At 46.3% G+C, this 26,946-nt stretch overlaps 1 protein-coding gene across 1 annotated transcript in view; it reads right to left on the reverse strand.

The window, feature by feature from the left end:
- The window catches only part of LOC139276781 (monoglyceride lipase-like), a 104,078-nt gene that overhangs the window by 49,343 nt on the left and 27,789 nt on the right, over positions 1–26,946 (reverse strand). Inside the window, exons 4-5 of the mRNA XM_070894785.1 lie at positions 11,316–11,452; positions 3,161–3,271 (exon numbers count right to left, since the gene is read on the reverse strand). Coding sequence (XP_070750886.1) covers positions 3,161–3,271; positions 11,316–11,452 — 248 coding nt within the window. The remainder of the gene's footprint in view (positions 1–3,160; positions 3,272–11,315; positions 11,453–26,946) is intronic.

The raw sequence follows: 26,946 nt of genomic DNA on the forward strand, positions 1-26,946 counted from the left end.
CAAGTTAACAAAGGAGGACTTGCTTTTCTTTAGAACAAAGAGTTTGTGGTTACAAGAATGAGGGGCGACTTGAAAGGGTTTGATAAGGTAAAAGACGTATCCACTTGCAGGTGAGACCAGAACCAAGGGCCATAAATATAAAATAGTCACCAATAAATCCAATGGAGAAAAATCTTTACCCAGAGAGTGATGAGAATGTGGAACTGGCTACCACAGGGAGTGGTTGAGGCGAATAGCAAAGATGCATTTAACGGGAAGCTACATAAACACATGAGGGAGAAAGGATTAAAAGGATTAATGGGGTTGAGATGAAGATGGGTGGGAGGATGCTCGTGTGGAATACCAGCACAGAGCTGTTGGGCCAAATGGCTTGTTTCTGTGCTGTATATTCTAAGTAATTCTATGTAAGAAAACGAGAAAGTCGACACGGGAAAATTGATTAAAGTGCCAGTGGGGGCATGTAGTTAAAGTGAGAAAGTTAGGAGTGTGAGGAGAAGTCGGACAGAACTTCTTCATCTAAAGGAACATAGATTTATGGAATAGGGCGGCAGGCTAGACCAATGTGTCAGCTAGGCTGAGGTAGTGGCCAAAGCAACACTGACAACACACACAGCTTGTCGATCCAAACCTCACTTTAGAACTCTGGCACATGATCTCGGCTGCCACACCTCATTCAATACTGAGCGAGTGGATGAGGCACAAAACTGAGACCTCCTTTGCACGTTCAGGTGGGTGTTTAAGATCTCTTGGCGCTATTCAAAGAAGAGTTGAGGAGTTCGCCCAGTGTCCTGGCCAAATTCCTCCCTCAACTATTACCCACACCCTGCCCCACCAAAAAACACGCTAATTGATCATTCATTTCATTGCTTTTTGTGAGAACATGTTCAAATGACTGGACTAGTAATGCAGAGGCCAGGACTAATAATCCCGAGAACGTGAGTTCAAATCCCACCATGGTAGTCTGAAAATTTCAATTCAGTTTATAAAAACCTGGAATTAAAAATCTGCTCTCATTCACAGAATCATAGAAGTTTACAGCACGGAAGGAGGCCTTTCGGCCCATCGTGTCCATGCCGGCCGACAAAGAGCTATCCATCCTAATCCTACTTTCGAACTCTTGCTCTGTAACCCTGCAGGTTACGGCACTTCAGGTGCACATCCAAGTACTTTTTAAATGTGGTGAGGGTTTCTGCCTCTACCACCCTTTCAGGCAGTTCCAGACCCCCACCACCCTCATTGAAGCTGCCGGATTGTGGTAAAAACCCACCTGGTTCACTGATGTCCTTTAGGTAAGGGAACCTGCCATCCTTACCCGGTCTGGTCTACATGTGACTCCAGTCCCACACCAATGTGGTTGACTCTTAACTTCCCCCCTGAAGTGGCCTGGCAAGCCACTCAGTTGTATCAAACTGCTGCACCACATGGATTGCAATGGTTCAAGAAGACCCATCACCAGCACCTTCTCAGGGCAACTGGGAATGGGCAATAAATGCCGGCCTTGTTTCAATGAAAAAAGAAAAACGAGTATTTATCTATAACCTTGTGTCTTGCAAAACATTCCTAAAATGAATATATTTTTTTAAGTGACTGCTGCTTGTGTTTACATGGTAACAGTCACCACAGCTCAATGTACGTAAGCTGCTTTGCAATGTTTTGCAAGACACAAGGTTTTAGATAAATATTCGTTTTTCTTCTTTCATTGAAACAGTGTAATTGGGTTCAAGAGGCAGTTTAATGCATTCCTAGGATTAAGGAATATGGCGAAAAAATGTTACGTGGGGTTAATCTATCAGAAAGGAAGGGGCTCGTTGGAAGGAATATCCTCTTCCCATCTCTATAAAATTATTAAGGAACTGAGCATTCATAAAAACACATGCATGTTATACATTGTACATAGCGAACCAACTAATTGCAATGGATGCAGTTCAGAGAAGGTTCACTAGGTTGATTCCGGAGATGAGGGGGTTGTCTTATGAAAAAAGGTTGAGCAGGTTGGGCCTGTACTTTATGGAGTTTAGAAGAATGAGAGGTGAACTTATTGAAACGTGCAGGATTCTGAGGGGCTGGACAGGGTAGATGCTGAGAGGATGTTTCCCCTTGTAGGGGAATCTAGGACTTGGGGGCATAGTTTCAGAATTAAGGGTCGTCCATTTAGAACGGAAATGAGGAGGAATTTCTTCTCTCAGAGGATCATGAATCAGTGGAATTCTCTGCACCAGAGAGCTGTGCAGGATCGGTCATTGAATATATTTAAGGTGGAGATAGACAGATTTTTGAACGATAAGGGAGTTCAGGGTTATGGGGATCGGGCGGGGAAGTGGAGTTGAAGCCAAGATCGGATCAGCCATGATATTGAATGGTGGAGCAGACTCGAGGGGCGAAATGGCCGATTCTTGCTCCTATTTCTCATGTCTACTGTTAGTTGTATCTGCTCCTACGGTCAAGATGTCAGCAGTAGTTGGACAGAAGAGCTCACTGATCCGCAGGTGGGACGTTGGTGGGGAAAGGGGCCAGGCCGAGCATGGTGTTCCCGCCCCGTGCCAGATTCCCCCCTCCCCCCTCTCCACGCCCACTCACTGCCAGCGCGGGAGGGAGGGAGGCGGGACCTGGGTTCCTGATGGATATTTTCCACCGTCCGCCCAACTTGTTGCCGATCGCCGGGACAGCCTGAGACAAGTTGTCGGTGAGCAGTGGTGGTCCTAGAGTGGAGCGAGGGGGCCTAGGGGGAGGCACATAGCCTCTGCCCTTTGTTTTATTTGTAAGGACACGGTCACGGGCTGGGACTTTTATTTTTTTTTAAAGTGGCTATCATTTTAATCTGTGAGCCGTATTCTTCTGCACCGCTTACTCACAGCGGAACGGAGTGTAGTAGTAGTAGTAGGGACTCTGCCAGTGCCCTCAAATTGACCAACACGATTTGGCTCGGGCTGCAGCCGGGGTTTGTGGGAAACTCACCTTTCGCTGCCCGGCTCCCGGGTGAAGAGCAGCTGCTTGTCCCGGGTTCCCTTTGGGTACCGGTGGAACTGAATTCCACCCAGAATTGGGGGCCTTCGGGAGCGGGTAATTTCAATTGGTGAAAACTGAGCCCGGGGGCAGTGGGGGTGAAAGAATTATTTTCATGAAGTGTTCAGGGTGTTTGAAGAGTCTGCTGTGCTTTTACCTTCACAGGCGTTGTTGACTCGGGATTCAGTAACAGCAAAGGTGCTATAAAAATTACCCCATTAATGTCAGCCTTTCTCGCATTCGCTACGTAGATTGCCATCGTTCCTCCCTGAAAGGTAAGAGGAGACAGAGTTACGATAACAGCGCGGTTAGGCAAAGCCCTTATTAATCTCAGGTGGAGATATTATAGCTCAGTGTGCGAAGGTACTGCTCAATGTAGTACAAGGCCACACAGGTCGGAAGGGCCCAGCTGTGATTCCTGGTCCGTACTGGGACAATCTCGGCCAGGGCAGCAATTTGATTCAGTGGTGGGTGGAATTGCCGTTGGGCGGCTGAGCGAATGGGACGATAGCGCCAGTTTTAACACCACGCCCATTTAGCTTCTCCCCAATGGCAACTTTCATTTATATAGCACCTTTAACATAGTAAAATGTCCCGAAGTGCTTCACAGGAGCGATATCAAATAAAAGTTGACAACAAGGTCACATAAGGAGATATTGGAACATGTGACCAAAAGTTTGGTCAGAGGTAGGTTTTAAGGAGCGTCTTAAAGGAGAAAACAGAGGTAGCGAGGTGGAGAGGTTTAGGGAAGGAATTCTAGAGTTTGGGGCCAAGGCAGCTGAAGGCACGGCCAATAATGATGGGGGAGAAGGAAGTAGTGGATGGACAAGAGGCCAGAATTGGAGGAGTGCAGGGATCTTGGGGGGATGTAGGACTGGAGGAGATTATAGAGATAGGGAGGGGCAAGGCCACAGAGGGATTTGAAAACAAGGATGAGCACTTTAAAAGTCAAGGCATTGCTGGACTTGAAGGGGAGAAAATTATGCAGAGCTATGGGGAAAGTGCAGGGGGAATGGGACTGATTGGATCACTCTTTCACAGAGCCGGCATAGGCTCGATGGGCCGAATGGCCTCCTTCTGTGTTGCATGAATCTATGATTCTATTTGTAAAAACCGCTTTGTAACCAGGAGATGAGTGTCAATGATCAGGGTATGGCTTATCCCCAGCTTCTACATTTACTGTGGTTTCAAACAGGTGTGAGGCCAGCCAGGTGTGCATTGGAATAGTCAAGTCTAGAAACAACAAAGGCAGCTGAAGACACGGCCACCAATGGGTGAGCGATTATAATCAGGGATGCTCAGGAGGGCAGAATTAGAGGAGCGCAGACATCTCGTGGAGTTGAGGGGCTGGAGGAGATTACAGAGATAGTGAGGGGCAAAGCCATGGAGGGATTTGTAAACAAGGATGAGAATTTTGAAATCGAGGTCAAGAAGGATGAGGAGGTATAGTCTACCATGGTAGAGGAAATTATATGGAAGGAGAGATTAAGGGAGGACAGCAGGGCAGTGAACTCAGAGGAGAGGGAGCATGACTAGTTGAGATGGAGGTTGGAATTACCAAGGTTGAGAGGTCACTCTGTGCAGAGGCTGAGGGAAGAAAGCAGTGCTGATATCTCGGTGAGAAACCTGAGGTGCTACTTGGTCAGGTGATAGAGAACCATGATTCGAAATGAGAGGTAGAACAGGGTGAGATGCTCAAAGGAGGAGAAAGTGCTAGAGGAGTAGGGGGGACGGACCAAGGTGTGATTGAGGGCCACAACGTCACCACAGCGGTTTGGGTGGGGCAAGTGGGGCAAGGTACAGTCAGCTGGGGGAACCTCATTAAGGGGGAAGGTGTCATCACCCCTCAACCAGGTTACCGTCAGGGCCACAATGTTGATGCAATCATCCACAATAAGCTCACGGATGGCAAGGGCCTTGTTCACAAATGAACGAACATTCTCAAAGGAGATGCGGAGGGGCCAGTGATAGCTGACCCAATGCCAGTGTCCACTGGGAGGGGTGAGTGGGAGGACAAGTAAGTTGGCAGGCTTTGCCTCCAGCGAATGCACTGGACAAATTATTTATCTAACCTCTTGTTCATATATATATATATATATATATATATAGTGATAAAATAGAATAACATGTAAATTAATTCCATTTTACAAAGTATTACTAAGTAGTTACAACACAGAAATGGCCATTCAGCCCAACAGCTCCGTGCCGGTGTTTATGCTCCACTCGAGCCTCCTTCCACCCCCTCTTCATCTCACCCCATCAACATATCCTTCTATTCCTTTCTCCCTCATATGCTTATCTAGCTTCCCCTTAAATGTATCTGTGCTATTCGCCTCAACCACTCCCTGTAGTAGCGAGTTCCACATTCTCACCGCTCTTTGGGTAAAGAAGTTTCTCCTGGATTTATTAGTGACGATCTTATATTGATGGGCCCCAAGTTCTGTTCTCGCCCGCAAGTGGAAACATGGAAGGAGAAATTGGGAGCTCTTGTGCTTCTCGTTAGTGCCCCCAGGGCGCGGTGCCGCTAACGACTCCCACTAAATTCGGCAGGAGTTTAGCGCCTGTGCTACAGCATTGCGTCCCGGTCTCCTGCGCCTGGAGATCGTGACGATACCGCTGTGAGTGCCCCAGCACCTAATTTGAGTTTTGTTTCCTGAAGCCGCGCCGGGCGATAACAGCGACAGCTTCAGGGGACGCTCCGGTGGCGCTTTTGGCCACGGGGTCGATGCCGCGATCGCTCAGCCCGGCGCTTTGCTGGAGTGCCAGGCTGATCGCGTGGCACCCCCGTTCCCCAGCGGTTCAGGTAGGTGGATTCCCAATAGGCAGAGTATGCAACTTGGGCCCTTCCCTTTAATTCAGGGAACAGTCTCTCATACGTGGCTACGCTACGCGGCCCAGTGCATAGTGCTGCTGAGCTGTGCGCCCCGCTCCCGCCCCAGGAATGAAGTGGAGCACTTGATTTACCGCTCCACTTCCTTTTGGGGCGGTAACCCCAATTTATGGCAAGGGGCGAGACTTCTGCGCCTGCCGCAAGGTCTTGCCTCTTGCGAGTGTGACCGCCCCGACCATCTCTACAGCTACCCCATCAAACCCTTTCATAAGCTTGAAGACCTCAATCAGGTCACCCCTTATCCATCTCTTTTCTAGAGAAAAGAGCACCAGCCTGTTCAATCTTTCCCAAAAGGTATAACCCCTCCATTCTGGTATCATGCTAGCAAATCCTTTTTGTATCTTTTCCAGTTCCTCCTTTTTATAATCTGCAGACCAGAACTGTGCGCAGTGCTCCAAATGTGGTCGAACCAAAAGTTCTATGCAAGTTTAACATACCTTCTCTGCTTTTCTGTTCTATCCCTCTAGAAATGAACCCCAGTGCTTGGTTTGCTTTTTTATGCCCTTATTAACCTGCATTTCAACTTTTAGTGAACTGTGTACCTGCACCCCCAGATTCCTCTGCTCCTCTACACCATTTAGACATTTATTTTCTGAGTAGTATGTGGCCTCCTTATTCTCCCTATATGCACTTGTCAGTATTGAAGTTCATTTGCCAATATCACGTCCATACACGAAGATTATTAATGCGTACCTGTATTTTGTTGCATCAAGCATGATAGAAAATTATGACACACAAGGAGGCCATTTGGTCCATCGTGTCCATGCCGGTCGAAAAAGAGCTACCCAGCCGAATCCCACTTTCCAGCTCTTGGTCCATAGCCCTGTAGGTTACGGTACTTCAAGTGCACATCCAAGTACTTTTTAAATGTGGTGAGGGCTTCTGCCTCAACCACCCTTTCAGACAGTGAGTTCCAAACCCCATCACCCCCTGGGTGAAAATATTTATCCTCATCTCCCCTCTAATCCTTCCACCAACTACTTTAAATCTATTTCCCATGGTTGTTGACCCCTCTGCTAAGGGAAACACTATGTCCACTATATCTAGGCCCCTCATAATTTTATACACCTCAATTAAATCTCCCCTCAGCCTCCTCTGTTCCAAAGAAAACAACTCCAGCCTATCCAATCTTCCCTCATAGCTAATATTCTCCAGTCCAGGCAACATCCTCGTAAATCTTCTCTGTACCCTCTCTAGTGCAATCACATCTTTCCTATAATGTGGCGACCAGAACTGCAGTAGTCATTTTCCAATATTCCATAGACTCTGGATCAGTTCCTATAGAGTGGAGGGTAGCCAATATAACCCCACTTTTTAAAAAAAGGAGGGAGAGAGAAAACAGGGAATTATAGACTGGCCAGCCTGACATCGGTAGTGGGTAAAATGATGGAATCAATTATTAAGGATGTCATAGCAGCGCATTTGGAAAGCGGTGACATGATAGGTCCAAGTCAGCATGGATTTGTGAAAGGGAAATCATGCTTGACAAATCTTCTGGAATTTTTTGAGGATGTTTCCAGTAGAGTGGACAAGGGAGAACCAGTTGATGTGGTGTATTTGGACTTTCAGAAGGCTTTTGACAAGGTCCCACACAAGAGATTAATGTGCAAAGTTAAAGCACATGGGATTGGGGGTAGTGTGCTGACATGGATTGAGAACTGGTTGGCAGACAGGAAGCAAAGAGTAGGAGTAAATGGGTACTTTTCAGAATGGCAGGCAATGACTAGTGGGGTACCGCAAGGTTCTGTGCTGGGGCCCCAGCTGTTTACATTGTACATTAATGATTTAGACGAGGGGATTAAATGTAGTATCTCCAAATTTGCGGATGACACTAAGTTGGGTGGCAGTGTGAGCTGCGAGGAGGATGCTATGAGGCTGCAGAGTGACTTCGATAGGTTAGGTGAGTGGGCAAATGCATGGCAGATGAAGTATAATGTGGATAAATGTGAGGTTATCCACTTTGGTGGTAAAAACAGAGAGACAGACTATTATTTGAATGGTGACAAATTAGGAAAAGGGGAGGTGCAACGACACCTGGGTGTCATGGTACATCAGTCATTGAAGGTTGGCATGCAGGTATAGCAGGCGGTTAAGAAAGCAAATGGCATGTTGGCCTTCATAGCGAGTACAGAGGCAGTGAGGCCACACCTGGAGTATTGTGTACAGTTTTTGTCTCCTAACTTGAGGAAGGACATTCTTGCTATTGAGGGAGTGTAGCGAAGGTTCACCAGACTGATTCCCAGGATGGCGGGACTGACATATCAAGAAAGACTGGATCAACTGGGCTTGTATTCACAGGAGTTCAGAAGAATGAGAGGGGATCTCATAGAAACGTTTAAAATTCTGACGGGTTTAGACAGGTTAGATGCAGGAAGAATGTTCCCAATGTTGGGGAAGTCCAGAACCAGGGGTCACAGTATAAGGATAAGGGGTAAGCTTAGGACCGAGATGAGGAGAAACTTCTTCACCCAGAGAGTGGTGAACCTGTGGAATTCTCTACCACAGAAAGTTGTTGAGGCCAATTCACTAAATATATTCAAAAAGGAGTTAGATGTAGTCCTTACTACTAGGGGGATCAAGGGCTATGGCGAGAAAGCAGGAATGGGGTACTGAAGTTGCATGTTCAGCCATGAACTCATTGAATGGCGGTGCAGGCTCAAAGGGCCGAATGCACCTATTTTCTATGTTTCTATGTTTCTATGTTTCAGTACTCAAGCTGTGGCCTAACTAATGTTGTATACAGTTCGAGCATAACTTCCCTGCTCTTATAAGGACTAAACGGTGGCACAATTGTAGAACAGTGGAGGACTTCTAAGGAGCTCTTTCATAGTGCGCAACAAATATATATTCCAGTGAAAAAGAAGGGCGGCAAGAGAAGAGATAACCAGCCGTGGATAACCAAGGAAATAAAGGAAAGTATCAAATCAAAGACCAATGCGTATAAGGTGGCCAAGGTTAGTGGGAAACTAGAGGATTGGGAAAATTTTAAGCAACAGCAAAGAATGACTAAAAAAGCAATAAAGAAAGGGAAGATAGATTACGAAGGTAAACTTGCGCAAAACATAAAAACAGATAGTAAAAGCTTTTACAGATATATAAAACGGAAAAGAGTGACTAAAGTAAATGTTGGTCCCTTAGAAGATGAAAAGGGGGATTTAATAATGGGAAATGTGGAAATGGTTGAGACCTTAAACAACTATTTTGCTTCCGTCTTCACAGTGGAAGACACAAAAACCATGCCAAAAATTGCTGGTCATAGGAATGTGGGAAGGGAGGACCTTGAGATGATCACTATCACTAGGGAGGTAGTGCTGGACAGACTAATGGGACTGAAGGTAGACAAGTCCCCTGGTCCTGATGAAATGCATCCCAGGGTATTAAAAGAGATGGCGGAAGTTATAGCAGATGCATTTGTTATAATCTACCAAAATTCTCTGGACTCTGGGGAGGTACCAGCGGATTGGAGAGCAGCTAATGTAACGCCTCTGTTTAAAAAGGACGGCAGGCAAAAGGCAGGTAACTATAGGCCGGTTAGTTTAACATCTATAGTGGGGAAAATGCTTGAAACTATCATTAAGGAAGAAATAGTGGGACATCTGGATAGGAATAGTGCAATCAAGCAGATGCAGCATGGATTCATGAAAGGGAAATCATGTTTAACTAACTTACTGGAATTCTTTGAGGATATAACGAGCATGGTGGATAGAGGTGTACCGATGGATGTGGTGTATTTAGATTTCCAAAAGGCATTCGATAAGGTGCCACACAAAAGGTTACTGCAGAAGATAAAGGTACGCGGAGTCAGAGGAAATGTATTAGCATGGATAGAGAATTGGCTGGCGAACAGAAAGCAGAGAGTCGGGATAAATGGGTTCTTTTCCGGTTGGAAATCAGTGGTTAGTGGTGTGCCACAGGGATCAGTGCTGGGACCACAACTGTTTACAATATACATAGATGACCTAGAAGAGGGGACAGAGTGTAGTGCAACAAAATTTGCAGATGACACTAAGATTAGTGGGAAAGCGGGTTGTGTAGAGGACTCAGAGAGGCTGCAAGGAGATTTGGATAGGTTAAGCGAATGGACTAAGGTTTGGCAGATGGAATACAATGTCGGAAAGTGTGAGGTCATCCACCTTGGGAAAAAAAACAGTAAAAGGGAATATTATTTGAATGGGGAGAAATTACAACATGCTGTGGTGCAGAGGGACCTGGGGGTCCTTGTGCATGAATCCCAAAAGGTTAGTTTGCAGGTGCAGCAGGTAATCAGGAAGGCAAATGGAATGTTGGCCTTCATTGCGAAAGGGATGGAGTACAAAAGCAGGGAGGTGTTGCTGCAACTGTATAAGGTATTGGTAAGGCCGTACCTGGAGTACTGCGTGCAGTTTTGGTCACCTTACTTAAGGAAGGATATACTAGCTTTGGAAGGGGTACAGAGACGATTCACTAGGCTGATTCAAGAAATGAGGGGGTTACCTTATGATGATAGATTGAGTAGACTGGGTCTTTACTCCTTGGAGTTCAGAAGGATGAGGGGTGATCTTATAGAAACATTTAAAATCATGAAAGGGATAGACAAGATAGAGGCAGAGAGGTTGTTTCCATTGGTGGGGGAGACTAGAACTAGGGGGCACAGCCTCAAAATACGGAGGAGCCAATTTAAAACCGAGTTGAGAAAGAATTTCTTCTCCCAGAGGGTTGTGAATCTGTGGAATTCTCTGCCCAAGGAAGCAGTTGAGGCTGGCTCATTGAATGTTTTCAAGTCAAAGATAGATAGATTTTTAAGCAATAAGGGAATTAAGGGTTACGGGGAGAGGGCGGGTAAGTGGAGCTGAGTCCACGACCAGATCAGCCATGATCTTATTGAATGGCGGAGCAGGCTCGAGGGGCTAGATGGCCTACTCCTGTTCCTAATTCTTATGTTCTTAAGTTCTTATATTCTATACCTCGGCTAATAAAGGAAAGCATTCCATATGCCTTTTTTAACTACCTTATCGACCTGTCCAGCTATCTTTAAGGATCTCTAGACATGCACTCCGAGGTCCCTATGGACCTCCTCTGCATTAACTACATCCCACAATTTGGTGTCATCTGCAAATTTTGAAATTGTACTTCCAGTTCCCGAGTCTAAATCATTCAAGTAGTGTATGCACCTGTGAGGATGCTCACAGGTTTAGTGGCTTAGCCAGTCACGTGATGTTCACAAGACTCAATAAAACCCCAGCCCATTGGGTTCGGGGGATCCACGATGAGGCAGGTGGTTGTGAGCCTGGTGGATGAACTGGTAATGTGTAGTGTGATTGTTAAACCTTTGCTAATATACCAACTAGTTCTTAATAGCAATGTGCTGCTATGAATTCTTAAGTAGAGAACCCATGAAGAAAATACATTACAGTTCATTATTTTGTTCCGTTGGGTCACTTACCATAGAATGTGCTAAAATGAAAACCTTTAGGCCTGGGTGACTTTTCGTCATCATGTCAAAGTGCTGCAGGCAGTCCCGGACATATACTTTGAAACCAGACACAGCCATGCGCTTGCCTTCACTCTGTCCATGGCCAACTGCGTAAGGAGGGAAAATGAGAATGGATAGAGGCATTAAACAATGGGGTGGAGAGATCCCTCAAAAGCTCGGGGGTCGAAATTCCATTTCTACCGCCACCGGTTACCGCGCGCGGTAGGTGGCTAATGGGCGGCAAATGCCTACAGTAAGCGCCGTTATTGCTGCGCAGAAATTCAGTCAGCTCTTTGGCAGACGCGGCAAGAGCTAATGCTGCGCCGGCTAACGCCACTCCCGTGGTGGTGCCATCCAGCATGTGGCGCCTCCTTGGCGCTTCGATCACCATATTTAGTTTGAACGTCAGCCTTCCCGGCAGGCGTTCTTACAACCTGGAATCAGTGGTGAGTAAACAGCGGAACTCGGGCGGAATCGGTCGGAGAGCAAGGGAAGTTTTTTCTTTCTTTATTTCTTCATTTTTTCATTAGTTGTACCAATGGGGAAGGTTGTGTGTGCGGGTCGGAGAAGTTTGAGGGTTTTTTTTCCTTTCTTCCATTTTCTTCCCATTTTCCAGCTAGCATGGTGGCAGCCTCCCAATGCGAAGGTCAGTCGGCCTGCTGAGCTCCCGCCCGAGGATGAGTGTGCAAAGCCACTTTTTAGTGCCGCTCTCTCATCTTTGGGCGTTAAAACTGAATTTGGCAGTTGGAGCCTGCACCTACACCCATAAAATCAGCACTCAGGCGGTGATACCGCCTCAAAAATGACGGTAGTGGATTCCAACCCCTCGGTGAGGAGGACAGAGCAGGACGGTGATCAGGTCACTCTTCTTGGCTGGGGTAGTGTTGGGGAAGCCGCTGCAACGAGTCCTGTGTTCATGAGGAGACGATCAGCTAGGGTCGCCTCTCCTGATCGATATTGGTGATACCCTGCTGAAAATGCGGACATTGGGAAGATAAACTTGTGCTTTTACAGCGCCTCATCATAAATCTGAAAATCACCTTAAAGCACGTCATGACAATCAATGACTCGAAGCATGGGAAGCTATCATAATGTAAAGGAAGGAAGACTTATAAAGTATGTGCAGCACCGAATCAGGCCATTCGGCCCAACAGAGTCATGCACTCTTGGCTATAAGTCAGAAGATCATGGGTTCAAGACCCACTCCGGAGAACTGAGCACATGCCCGCATTCTCCACTATTCTTTTATGTTTCTATAGTCCTTACTACTAGGGGAATCAAGGGGTATGGTGAGAAAGCAGGAATAGGGTACTGAAGTTGCATGTTCAGCCATGAACTCATTGAATGGCGGTGCAGGCTAGAAGGGCCGAATGGCCTACTCCTGCACCTATTTTCTATGTTTCTATGTTTCTATGTTTCTATAACCTAGGCTGACATGCATTCATTTCTACAGCGCCTCCCATCACCTCAAGACATCCCAAAGCTCTTTACAGCCAATGACATATTTTTGAAGTGTAGCCACTGATGTAGTGGAGGAAATGCAGCAGCCAATTTGCGCACAGCAAGCTCCCACAAACAACAATGTGATAATGATCATCTGTTTTTTAGTGCTGTCAGTTGAGGGATGAATATTGGAACAGAACACCGGGGAGAATTCCCCTGCTCTTCTTCCAATTGTGCCACTTACACCCACCTGACAGGACAAACCAGGGTCACCATCTCCAGTTGGGCTTTTCCTGTAGGTTTCATCACGTAACCTCCCACTTCAAACTGCCCGCACCCACCATCTTCAATCTTTTTGTAACCAATAAATATAAGTGTTCAAACTAAATGAATAAAAAACAATATTTTTTAGTCCCCTCTATGATTTTTTTCCTAGTTTGCTTGCATAAGAACATAAGAAATAGGAGCAGGAGTAGGCCATTTGGCCCCTCGAGCCTGCTGCGCCATTCAATAAGGTCATGGCTGATCTGATCTTGGACTCAACTCCACTTCCCCGCCTACTCCCCATAACCTTTGACTCCTTTATCATTCAAAAATCTGTCTATCTCCACCTTAAATATATTCAATGACCCAGCCTCCACAGCTCTCTGGGGCAGCATCGTACTGGAGATTAATCTTCAATTTCTGGAGACCCAAGGGCAATCCTAGAGAATTGGCAAGACAGGACCTCAGCTTAGCGTCTCATGCGAAAGACGGCACCACCTACAGTGCAGCACTCCCACAGCACAGGTAGTGTTGGCCTACATTTTGTGCACAACTCTCTGGAGTGCGACTTGACCCACAACCCTGTATCTCAGAGGCTAGAGTGCCAACCAGGCTGTGCCTTCAGCTGCCTGGGCTCTAAACTCTGGAATTCCTTCCCTAAACCTCTCCGCCTCTCTACCTTGCTCTTGCCTCCTTTAAGACGCTCCTTGAAACCTTTTGACCAAGCTTTTGGTCACCTGTCCAAATATCTCATGAGGCTTTGTGTCAAATTTTGTTGGACAGCGCTCCTGTGAAGCGCCTGGGGCTGTTTTACTATGTTAAATGTGCTGTACCAGTGCAAGTTGTTTTTGTTATTGTTGAAGTCTCACTCTAGAAACTTGAGCACAAAACCTAGGCTGACACTCCCAGGGCAGTAGTGGGGGAGCGCTGCACTGACAGAGGTGCCGTCTTTCAGAGGAGATGTTAAACTGAGGCCCCATCTGTCCTCCTAGGTGGATGTAAAAGATCCTGTGGCACAACGCTGCCTATGCTTCCAAAAGAAAAGCACTTCATTGGCTGCAAAACGTTTTGCGATGTCCTGAGGTCGTGATACAGGGCTCTGGTGAGACCACACCTGGAGTACTGCGTACAGTTTTGGTCTCCTTACTTAAGGAAGGATATTCTTACATTGGAGGCAGTTCAGAGAAGGTTCACTAGGTTGATTCCTGAGATGAATCGTTTGTCTAATGAAGAAAGATTGAGCAGGTTGGGCCTATAATCATTGGAGTTTAGAAGAATGAGAGGTGATCTTATTGAAACGTATAAGATTCTGAGGGGGCTTGACAGGGTAGATGCAGAGAAGTTTCCCCTTGTGGGGGAATCTAGAATGAGGGGACATAGTTTCAGAATAAGGGGTCGCCCATTTAAAATAGAAATGAGGAGCAATTTCTTCTCTCAGAGGGTCGTGAATCTGTGAAATTCTCTACCCCAGAGAGCTGTGGAGGCTGCGTCATTGAATATATTTAAGACGGAGATAGACAGATTTTTGAACGATAGGGGAGTTAAGGGTTATGGGGAGTGGGCAGGGAAGTGGAGATGAGGACAAGATCAGATCAGCCATGATCTTATTGAATGGAGGAGCGGGCTCAACGGGCTAAATAGCCTACTCCTGTTCCTATTTCTTATGTTCTTATGTTATTTAAATGCAAGCTTTTTCTGTCAGGTGAGGATGAGATCGGGTTCTGCTGCGATGCCCTACACGGTTAATTGTCTGCCGTCACTCACATGTCTCGACTCAGATGCAAAGAGCAGAGCCCTGGCAAGGATCAGCACCTTCAGGCTGCAGAGGTGCCCACTACCCACGCTCAGCCAACAGGGTCCCGAAGGTAAGCTCCCTTGGATTGGTTCAGGTCTCCAGCCAATGGGAAGACCTGTTGCTGCCAGTATCAGGAGGGTTTAGCGCTGTACAAAAACTGGTGAGGGGAGATGAGGAGAAATGTTTCTTATGCAGCGTGTTATTGTGATCTTGAACGCGCTACCTGAAAGGGCGTTCGAAACAGCTTCATTTTCAAAAGGGAATTGGATGTAGGGTTTAAAAGGAAACAGTTGCAGGGCTATGGGCCACATTCTTCCCGACTCTGCTGTCCTTGTCCTAACTCGCACCAAGTCCTGCTTACCCATCACCCATGTGCTCGCTGACCTACATTGGCTCCCGATTAAGCAATGTCTCGATTTCAAAATTCTCATCCTTGTTTTCAAATTCCTCCATGGCCTCGCCCCTCCCTATCTCTGTAATCTCCTCCATAGAAACATAGAACCATAGAAAATAGGTGCAGGAGTAGGCCATTCAGCCCTTCGAGCCTGCACCACCATTCAATAAGATCATGGCTGATCATTCACCTCAGTACCCCTTTCCTGCTTTCGTTCCATACCCCTTGATCCCCTTAGCCGTAAGGGCCATATCTAACTCCCTCTTGAATATATCCAATGAACTGGTATCAACAACTCTCTGCGGTAGGGAATTCCACAGGTTAACAACTCTCTGAGTGAAGAAGCTTTTCCTCATCTCAGTCCCAAATGGCCTACCCCATATCCTAAGACTGTGTCCCTTGGTTCTGGACTTCCCCATCATTGGGAACATTCTTTCCGCATCTATCCTGTCCAGTCCTGTCAGAATCTTATAAGTTTCTATGAGATTCCCTCTCATCCTTCTAAACTCCAGTGTATAAAGGCCCAGTTGACCCAGTCTCTCCTCATATGTCAGTCCCGCCATCCCTGGAATCAGTCTGGTGAACCTTCGCTGCACTCCCTCAATAGCAAGAACGTCCTTCCTCAGATTAGGAGACCAAAACTGAACACAATATTCCAGGTGAGGCCTCACCAAGGCCCTGTACAACTGCAGTAAGACCGCCCTGCTCCTATACTCAAATCCCCTAGCTATGAAGGCCAACATACCATTTGCCTTCTTCACCACTTGCTGTACCTGCATGCCCACTTTCAATGACTGATGAACCATAACACCCAGGTCTCGTTGCACCTCCCCCTTTCCTAATCTGCCGCCATTCAGATAATATTCTGCCTTTGTGTTTTTTCCCCCAAAGTGGATAACCTCACATTTATCCACATTATACTGCATCTGCCATGCATTTTCCCACTCACCTAACCTGTCCAAGTCACCCTGCAGCCTTTTATTTGTTTTACTGGTCCGCCATTTCTTTGTTCCCCATTATAAATTCACCTGAATCTGACTGCAAGAGGCCTACGTTTGTTTTCACTGATCATTTTCTCTTCACATATCTATAGAAGCTTTTGCAGTCAGTTTTTATGTTCCCAGCAAGCTTCCTCTCATACTCTATTTTCCCCCTCTTAATTAAACCCTTTGTCTTCCTCTGCTGTATTACAAAATTCTCCCAGTCCTCAGGTTTGCTGCTTTTTCTGGCCAATTTATATGCCTCTTCCTTGGATTTAACACTACGCATAATTTCCCTTGTTAGCTACGGTTGAACCACCTTCCCCGTTTTATTTTTACTCCAGACCCACAACCCCCCGAGATGTCTGCGCTCCTCCAATTCTGGCCTCGTGAGCATTCCTGATTATAATCGCTCAACCATTGGTGGCCGTGCCTTCTTTTGCCGAGGCCCTAAGCTCTGGTATTCCCTCCCTAAACCTCTCCGACTCTCTAATGCTCTTTCCTCCTTCAAGATGTTCCTTAAAACCTACCACTTTGACCAACTTTTGGTCACTTGCCCTAATTTCTCTTTATGCGGCTCGGTGTCAAATTTTTTCTCTGATAATACTCCTGTGAAGTACCTTGGGATATTTTGCTTTGTTAAAAGTGCTATATAAATACAAGTTGTTGTTGTTGTGGCAAATGAGGTCCACTACTTCCGTTGAAGGATTCTTTTCTCCTTTGGTTCTGCAGTTTTCTTTCATCGTTCCTGTTTTCATTGAATCATTGTCTGTCCTAACCCATCCTTTCCCAGGGCCCTAATGTAGTGGGACTCCTCACCTCCCTCAGTCACCCCTTCCTTCTCCAATCAACACTTCGTGGAAAGCCTTTCAGCAACCCAAGCTTGCATCACCTAATTAGCATCACTTGATTAGTTTTCTGCACAACTCTTCTCAACCTTGCTAGTGTCCAGCACTGTGGATCTTTCAATAAATGATCAGCCTCTTCCTAACAGGGACTATGGGCCACTTCAGTCAGATGTACTTCTCCTTTAAGCATATTTGAGCTGTATCCAGGGTCTACTTTGTGAACGTCACACATCATGGATCTTGTCCAATGTTTAGATAGTTGCGTCTATTTGTATATAAAGTCTCTGCTGAAACATTTTCCTGTCTTGTAACCCAATAGTCGATGATAAAATGCACATTCCAGCGGAGACCCATCCTCCTCTCATGTCAGTAGCAGAAATCCAGGCTTATTTTCTCATCGACAGCCATTGAGGCTAATTGTAGCTGACCGGACTGCGATCAATAACACAGCACAACAGACCTCTCTAATCTTTACGGCTACTCATTGGAACCAACTTTGGTGCCCGTGAGGGATTGTTACAGTCAACTCTCTGGTCTTATGTTACTGGCACACATTGCTATTGAGGGAGTGCAGCGAAGGTTCACCAGACTGATTCCCGGGATGGCGGGACTGACCTATCAAGAAAGACTGGATCAACTGGGCTTGTATTCACTGGAGTTCAGAAGAATGAGAGGGGACCTCATAGAAACATATAAAATTCTGACGGGGTTAGACAGGTTAGATGCAGGAAGAATGTTCCCAATGTTGGGGAAGTCCAGAACCAGGGGTCACAGTCTAAGGATAAGGGGTAAGCCATTTAGGACCGAGATGCGGAGGAACTTCTTCACCCAGAGAGTGGTGAACCTGTGGAATTCTCTACCACAGAAAGTTGTTGAGGCCAATTCACTAAATATATTCAAAAAGGAGTTAGATGAGGTCCTTACTGCTAGGGGGATCAAGGGGTATGGTGAGAAAGCAGGAATGGGGTACTGAAGTTGAATGTTCAGCCATGAACTCATTGAATGGCGGTGCAGGCTAGAAGGGCCGAATGGCCTACTCCTGCACCTATTTTCTATGTTTCTATGTTTCTATGACCTTTGAGCAACATGACACTGTGGTCTGTGTCCGCCTCATCATCTCCACCTTGCATTAATATAGTGCCTTTAACATAGGGAATGATCTTATGAGGGTTGACTAAAAGCTTGGTCAAGAGGTAGGTGTTAAGGAAGAGAGAGAGAGAGTTGGGGAGGTTTAGGGGGACAATTCCAGAGCTCCATGCCTAGACAGCTGAAGGCACGGCCCTCAGTGATAGGACAAAGGGAATGGGGAAGGTGCAGGATGCCAGAATTGGAGGGACGCAGAGTCCTCGGAGGGCTGTAGGGCTGGAAGAGGTCACAGTGAAAGGATTTGAATATGAGGATAAGAATTCTAAATAGGTGTTGGGGGAAGCAGCGGCCAATGCAAGTCAGCAGGGACAATGGGTGAACGGGACTTGGTGCGGGAGTTAGAAATAGAGGAATATTCACAGTATCAACAAACATTTACATAGCATTTACAGAACAGAAACATTTGGCTCAACATTTGGGTCTGTGCCAGTGCTTGTGCTGCACATGAACCTCCTCCCACCCTACTTCATCTCACCCCATCAACACGTCCCTCTATTCCTTTCTCCTTCATGCGCTTGTTTAGCGTCTCCTTTAAATGTATCTGTGCTATTCGCCTCAACCACTCCCTGTGGCAGCGAGTTCCACATTTTCACGCTTGTTTGATAAACAAAAGGGCTTGGTGGTATCTGATGTGAGCGCGAGAGCTGAACGAGACCATAGCTGGGATAAACGACGCGGCAGGCCCAAGCGCCGAGACAGCGGACCAGTGAGGGACCAGAACTGGGATAAAGGAATCAACTCAAAACATGTAAAATTTGAAAGAGTGACGTCAGAGTAAAAAACCTAAAGCTATATCAGCACAAGGGAAGGAGCTGATTGGTGAGTGTTTTTTTTAAGTTTTAAGTTTATTTCTTCTAAGTTAGTTCTTAGTCTATTAAGTAGAGGCATGGCAGAGCAGCGCAGTCCCGCGGAGTGAGCATCTAGTACCATGTGGGAACTACAGGATGTTTCCCGTGTCCCGGTCAACCACGTGTGCAGGAAGTGTCATCAGCTGGAGGAGCTCGAGCTCCGGGTTTCGGAACTTGAGCAGCAGTTGGAGGAGCTCGAGCTCCGGGTTTCGGAACTTGAGCAGCAGCTGGAGTCACTATGGTGCACCCGCGAAGCTGAGAGCGTCGTGGATAGCATGTTTCAGAAGGTGGTCATCCCCAAGCTTAAGAGTGTGCTGGCAAAGAAGGAATGGGTGACTGTCAGGCTGACAAGGAGGACCAGGCTGTTAGGGCAGGAATTCCCTGAGTGCATGTCGCCCATTAACGGTTTTTAGTTCTGGATACTGGTGAGGGTGCTGGTTCCTCTGGGATGTGCAGCCAGAACCAAGTCCACAGCACCATGGGTGGCTCAGCTGTACAGGGGGAGAGGGGGATGAAGAAGAGTGGGAGAGCAATAATGGAATTCGATAGTCAGGGGAGCAGACAGGCGTTTCTGTGGCCGCAGACGTGACTCCAGAATGGTATGTTGTCTCCCTGGTGCCAGGGTCAAGGATGTCACTGAGCAGCTGCAGAATATTCTGAGGGGAGAGGGTGAACAGTCTGAGGTCGTGGTTCATATCAGTATCAATGACAAAGGTAGAAAGAGAGATGAGGTCTTGCAGGCAGATTTTAGGGAGCTAGAAGAGAGATTAAAAAGCAGGACCTCAAAGGTAGTAATCTCCGGATTACTCCTGGTGTCACGGGCTAGTGAGTACAGAAAAATAGGAGGATAAAACAGATGATTGCATGACTGGAAGGATGGTGCAGGAGGGAGGGCTTTAGATTCCTGAGACATTGGAACCATTTCTGGGGGAGGTAGAACCTGTACAAGCCGGACGGGTTGCACCTCAATAGAGCCGGTACCAATAGCCTCGTGGGGGGTTGCTAGTACTGTTGGGGAGGGTTTAAATTAGCTTGGCGGGGGGATGGGAACCTGAGAATAGATTCAGTAGGGAAAGAAGCAATCCTGGAATTGGAAAGCAGAAAAGTAGAAAGTAAATTTGGAACACAGAGGAAACATGGACTAGAAAATAGACAACAAGGACGTTTGACAATGCAAATAGGATAAGGAATAAGGCGGATGATCTGAGAGAATAGATAGACACGTGGAAGTACAATATTATAGCTATTACAGAGACATGGCTGAAAGAGGGGCAATTTGGCAACTCAATATTCCTGGTTATAGGTTTTTCAGTTGGGATAGAGAGGGTGGTAAAAAAGAAGGGGGGTATTGATTAAAGAAACAATTACAGCTGTGAGGAGGGATGATATGTTGGAAGCATCATCAAATGAGGCCCCATGGGTCAAATTGAAGAACAAAAAAGGGACGATCACACTGTTGGGAGTGTACTATCGATCCCCAAACAGTCAGAGGGAGATAGAAGAGCAAATATGTGGGTAAATTTCTGAGAAGTGCAAAAACTATAGGGCAGTAATAGTAGAGGATTTAAATTACCCTAATATTAACTGGGATAAAATTAGTGTGGAAAGTATAGAGGATGCAGAATTCCTAAAATGCATTCAGTAGAACTTTTTTTAGCCAGTATGTAGCAAGCCCAACAAGGGAGAGGGCAGTTCTGGATTTAGTTTTAGGGAATGAAGCTGGCCAGGTAGAAGGGGTATCATTGGGAGAGCATTTAGGTGCTAGTGGTCATAATTCAGTTAGATTTAGGATAGTTATGGAAAAGGACAAAGATAGACCAGTAATAAAAGTTCTCAACTGGGGAAAAGCCTATTTTGCTAAGCTGAGAGGTGATTTAGCCAAAATGAACTGGAAACAGCTACTTTAAGGTAAATCAGTGTCAGAGCAGTGGGAGGCATTCAAGGAGGAGATCCTGAGTGTTCAGAGCAAGTATATTCCCTTAAGAAAAAAGGGTGGTGCTAACAAATCTAGAGCCATCTGGATGTTAAGTGACATACAGCGTAGGATAAAGAAAAAAAGGTAGTCTTATGGCAGATACTGAAGGCACAATACTGCAGAAACTCTAGAGGAATATAGAAAGTGCAGGGGTGCAATTAAAAAGGAAATTAGGAAAGCAAAGATGGAGCATGAGAACATTTTGGCAAGTAAAATCCAGGAAAATCCAAAGATATTTTATAAATGCATTAAGAACAAGAGGATAACTAAAGAAAGAGTAGGGCCTATTAGGGACCATAAAGGTACTGTATGTGTGGAGGAAGAAGATGTGGGTATGGTTCTTAATGAATACTTTGCTTCTGTTTTCACAAAAGAGAGGGACGATGCAGACATTGCAATCAGGGAGGAGGAGTGTGAAATATTAGATGAAATAGACATAATGAGAGAGGAAGTATTAAGGTGTTTAGCAGCTTTGAAAGTGGATAAATCCCCAAGCCCGGATGAAATGTATCTCAGGCTGTTAAGAGAAGCAAAAGAGGAAATAGCAGAGGCTCTAACCATCATTTTCCAATGCTCTTTGGTTACAGATGTGGCACTGGAGGACTGCTAACATAAGAACACAAGAACATAAGATATAGGAGCAGGAGTAGGCCATTTGGCCCCTCGAGCCTGCTCTGCCTTTCAATAAGATCATGGTTGATCTGATCATGGACTCAGCTCCACTTCCCTGCCCGCTCCCCATAACCCTTTACTCCCTTATCACTCAGAAATCTGTCTATCTCTGCCTTAAATATATTCAATGACCCAGCCTCCACAGCTCTCTGGGGCAGAGAATTCCATAGATTTACAACCCTCTGAGAGGAGAAATTTCTCCTTATCTCAGTTTTAAATGGGCGGCCCCTTATTCTGAGACTATGTCCTCTAGTTTTAGTTTCCCCTATGAGTGAAAATATCCTCTCTGCATCCACCTTGTCGAGCCCCCTCATTATCTTATAAGTTTCAATATTACCTCTCATTCTTCTGAACTCCAATATGTATAGATCCAACCTACTTAATTTATCCTCATAAGTCAACCCCCTCATCTCCAGAATCAACCTAGTGAACCTTCTCTGAACAGCCTTCAATGCAAGTATATCCTTCCTTTAATACAGAGACCTAAACTGTATGCAGAAGTCCAGGCGGTACTGTTGTTTAAAAAGGGAGAAAGGGATAGACCGAATAATTATAGGCCAGTCAGCCTAACCTCGGTGGTGGGAAAATTATTGGAAAAAATTCTGAGGAACAGGATAAATCTTCATTTAGAAAGACACGGATTAATTAAGGACAGTCAGCATAGATCTGTTAAAGGAAGGTCATGTCTGACTAACTGATTGAATTTTTAAAGGAGGTAACCAGGAGGCTCAATGAGGGTAGTGCGTTTGATGTAATGTATATGGATTTTAGCAAAGCTTTTGATAAGGTCCCACTGGTCATGAAAGTAAAAGTCCATGGGATCCATGGCAAAATGGCAAGTTGTATCCAAAATTGGCTCAGAGGCAGGAAGCAAAGGGTAATGGTCGATGGGTGTTTTTGTGACTGGAAGGATGTTTCCAGTGGGGTTCCGCAGAGCTCAGTACAATGGCAAATGGAATTCAATCCTGACAAGTGTGAGGTAATGCATTTGGTGAGGGCTAACAAGGCAAGGGAATAAACATTAAATGGTAGGACACTGAGAAGTGTAAAGGAACAAAGAGACCTTGGAGTGCATGTCCACAGATCCCTGAAGGTAGCAGGCCAGGTAGATAAGTTGGTTAAGAAGGCATATGGAATACTTGCCTTCATTAGCCAAGGCATAGAATACAAGAGCAGGGAGGTTATGCTTGAACTGTATAAAACATTAGTTAGGCCACAGCTAGAGTGCTGTGTACAGTTCTGGTCACCGCATTACAAGAAAGATGTGATTGCACTACAGAGGGTACAGAGGAGATTTACCACGATGCTGCCTGGACTGGAGAATTTTAGCTGTGAGGAAAGATTGGATAGGCTGGGTTTGTTTTCTTTGGAACAGAGGAGGCTGAGGGGTGACATTATTGATGTATATAAAATTATGAGGGGCCTGGATAGAGTAGATAGGAAGGACCTATTTCCTTTAGCAGAGGGGTCAAGAACCAGAGGGCATAGATTTAAAGCAATTGGTAGGAGGTTTAGAGGGGATTTGAGGGGAATTTCCTTCACCCAGAGGGTGGTGGGGGTCTGGAACTCACTGCCTGAAAGGGTGGTAGAGGCAGAAACCCTCACCACATTTTAAAAGAACTTAGATGCGCACTTAGATGTGCCGTAACCTTCAGGGCTACGGACTAAGAGCTGGAAGTGGGATTAGGCTAGATAGCTCTTTGTCGGCCGGCGCGGACATGATGGGCCGAAATGGCCTCCTTCCATGCTGTAAACGTCTATGATTCTATGGTATTAGAAAGGCTGGCTGTACTTAAAGTAGATAATCACCAGGAACGGATGGGATGCATCCTAGGATGCTGAGGGAATTGAGGGCGGAAATCGCAGAGGTACTGGCCATAATATTCCAATCTTCCATCGATACAGGGCTGGTGCCAGAGGACTGGAGAATTGCAAATGTTACACCATTGTTTAAAAAATGGTGCAATGATAAACCCAGTAACTACAGGCAAGTTAGTTCAACCTCGGTAGTGGGGAAGCTTTTAGAAACAGTGATCAGTGACAAATTAAGTCACTTGGATAGGTGCGGATTAATTAAGGAAAGCCAGCATGGATTTGTTAATGGAAATCGTGTTTAATCCTGGGCTTCATAAATAGAGGTATAGGGGCCTATTTTCATCAAGGTCTCCACCCGTCCAAGTGCCACCCAATGTGCCACCGATAACCGCCGAGGTACCGGACGGTACTTTGGGCGGGATATTCAGGAAGAAAGTCCTTCGAAGGTCGGCGGGTGGCAAATAGAAGACGTATGCCGCCAATCTGGGCGGCAGCGGGCGGGAGGTCGCATTCTCGGTGGCAAGGTGCTTGCCGCCCAAGTGCCGCCGAGGATGGAGTTGGGCCCACGGAGGGTCGAAGACCTGAAAAAAAAAACAACAGCAAAAAATAAAAAAAGTATCCGAAAACCTTCAGGGACCCCATGCAGGTAAGTCGCTGATGAAAAAAGTATTAAAATGTTCACTTACCTTTTTTTCAGGTTCTTCATACTTACCGTCAGGGACAGGCCAGCCTCTAGCCAGCGGTTCTGCCGCCGAGTCCCGGCGAGTCAAGCCCACAGCAATCTGGGAGCTCGGCGGGCGGGAGCTCAGTTGCGCCACTCAGCCGTCCGCTGACGTCAGTGGGCGGTTCCCGGCAGCTCTCCCCTCCCGCCTGCTCCAGAAAGTGGCACTGGGCAGATCTTTTCGAAGAATGTCGGCGGCAGCGGGTGCTGTGGTGCTGAAAATCAGCCCCATAAAGTGCAAAAGCGTGGAACTTATGATGAACCTGTATAAAACACTGGTTCAGTCCCAGCTGGAGTATTGTGTCTAATTCTGGGCACCGCACTTTAGGAAGGATGTGAAGGCCTTAGAGAGGATGCAGAAAAGATTTACCAGAATGATTCCAGGGATGAGGGACTTCAGTTACATGGATATACTGGAGAAGCTGAGGTAGTTCACCTTAGAGCAGAGAAGTTTGAGAGGGGATTTGATAGCTGTGTTCAAAATCATGAGGGGTCTGGACAGAGTAGATCGAGAGAAACTGTTCCCATTGGCGGAAGGGTCAAGAACCAGAGGACTCAGACTTAAGGTGATTGGCAAAGAACCAAAGACAACATAAGAAATAACTTTTTCACACAGCGAGTGGTTAGGATCTGGAATGCACTGCCTGAGAGGGTGGTGGAGGCAGACTCAATCACTTCTTTAAAGAGGGAGTTGGATAAGCACCTGAAAGAAAAAGATAGCAGGGCTATGGGGAACGGGCGAGGCAGTGGGACTAGCTGAAGTGCTCTTGCAGAGAGCCGGCATGGTCTCGAAAGGCCGAATGGCCTTCTTCCAGCTGTAATCATTCTGTGATTCTATGTAAATAGGTATCTGTATAATTGTCCACTAAGTAAGTCTGACATAACATTGTAACTGTAGCTCTAACCTCAGTCTGTGTCTTGGGATAGGGCTGGAGTCCTCGAAATGGAAATTGTGCATCCAGGCATTTGATAAAGAAAGCGAGAACTTGCATTTCTATAGCGCCTATCCCAAAATGCTTTACAACCAATGAAGTACTATTAAAACGTAATCACTTTTGTAATGTAGGAAATACTGCAGCCAATGTGCGCACAGCAAGGTTCCACAAACAGCAAATTGATAATGACCAGATAATCTGTTGTTGTTATGTTGATTGAGAGACAAATATTGGCCAGGACACCGGGGATAACTCCCTTGCAGTTCTTTGAAATAGCACCATGGGATCTTCTACATCCATCTGATGGGGCAGACAGGGCTCGATTTAACGTCTCGTCCGAAAGAGGTCACCTGCGACAGTGCAGCATTCCCTCAATACTGTGCTGGCAGTGTCAGCCTAGATGATACATTCAAGTTGAACCCCCAACTTTCTGGCTCAGAGGTGAGAGTGCTGCCATTGTGACAAGGCTGACACCCCCCACACAGGGGACTGCTGTATCTCATCGGTCCACCCTGCAGCCAATACTCTTCACAGGGGTCCGAGGCACTCTGTAACTGCCTGCCCTCTCCCACAGACTTGAGCCTTGTCAAAGACTCACCCTCCCCAACCTGCCCTTACATTCAATGAACCCACGCCCTGGCCCATACACGGGATGTTCATCTGTAAGACATCTAACACCGTGTGGGGGTAGGGAGCGGTGGGGGGGAGGGGCGATTCCCTATGCGTCCTGGTTGTAATAGAGCTCCCCCGAGTGGACTACTGCTCCACTTAGTGGACGACTGATGTACTAGAACTACTGGTGTAAATAATAATGGATCATGATGCAAGGTCACATGATGACAGGGTTTCTGTAGAGCCATCTTGTGTAGTGTGCTGTGTTAGTGATGTCGTAAAGATATATCACATTGGCAACAGAGCAAAGGATTTCTGGATTCCCTAGCTGAAATTTTTGTTGCTGGATGTTCCTGCCAACCAACAGAGAGACTTTGAGAGGTTCTTTGTTTTGCAGAATGACTTTATCAATGAGTTTATGATTTTACCACACATTGCACAGAGGGAACACACTAGAAAGTGATGTTAAAATGCATGTTAAAGTGAAGGATCCACAAATGGTAGAACTGATCTGTGCGACATCAAGTGGCTCACACATGCTAAGCCCAATAATTGTTTAACCCACTTGGGGAAGGGGGAGGTTTTGGGTCAGATGTCTGATTTACACCCAGCCTGATTTTACGTTCCATTGGAGCTGCCTTTCTGCATCTCCGAGTAATCGCCAGAATGGGAATTGACGACATCTGCGATTGGTTTGTTTGTTTAGCTTTTTAGCCACAAATGCTGTGCCATGTCAGCTGTGGCTCAGTGAGTAGCACACTCGCCTCTGAGCCAGAAGGTTGTGGGTTCGCGTCCCACTCCAGGGACTTGAGCACAAAAATCTAGGCTGACACTCCCAGTGCAGTGCTGAGGGAGCGCTGCACTGTTGGAGGTGCGGTCTTTCGCATGAGGTGTTAAACCGAGGTCCTGTTTGCCACTCTCAAGTGGCTATAATAGATCCCATGGCACTATTTCGAAGAAGAGCAGGGAGTTATCCCTGGTGTCCTGGTCAATATTCATCCCTCAATCAACATAATAAAAAAACATGTTATCTGGTCATTATCACATTGCTGTTTATGGGAGCTTGCTATGCGCAAATTAGCTGCCGTGTTTCCCACATTACAACAGTGACTACACGCCAAAAGTATTTCATTGGCTATAAAGCACTTTGAGA

Source organism: Pristiophorus japonicus, chromosome 12, assembly GCF_044704955.1.
Source record: "Pristiophorus japonicus isolate sPriJap1 chromosome 12, sPriJap1.hap1, whole genome shotgun sequence".
Taxonomy (NCBI): Eukaryota; Metazoa; Chordata; class Chondrichthyes; family Pristiophoridae; genus Pristiophorus; species Pristiophorus japonicus.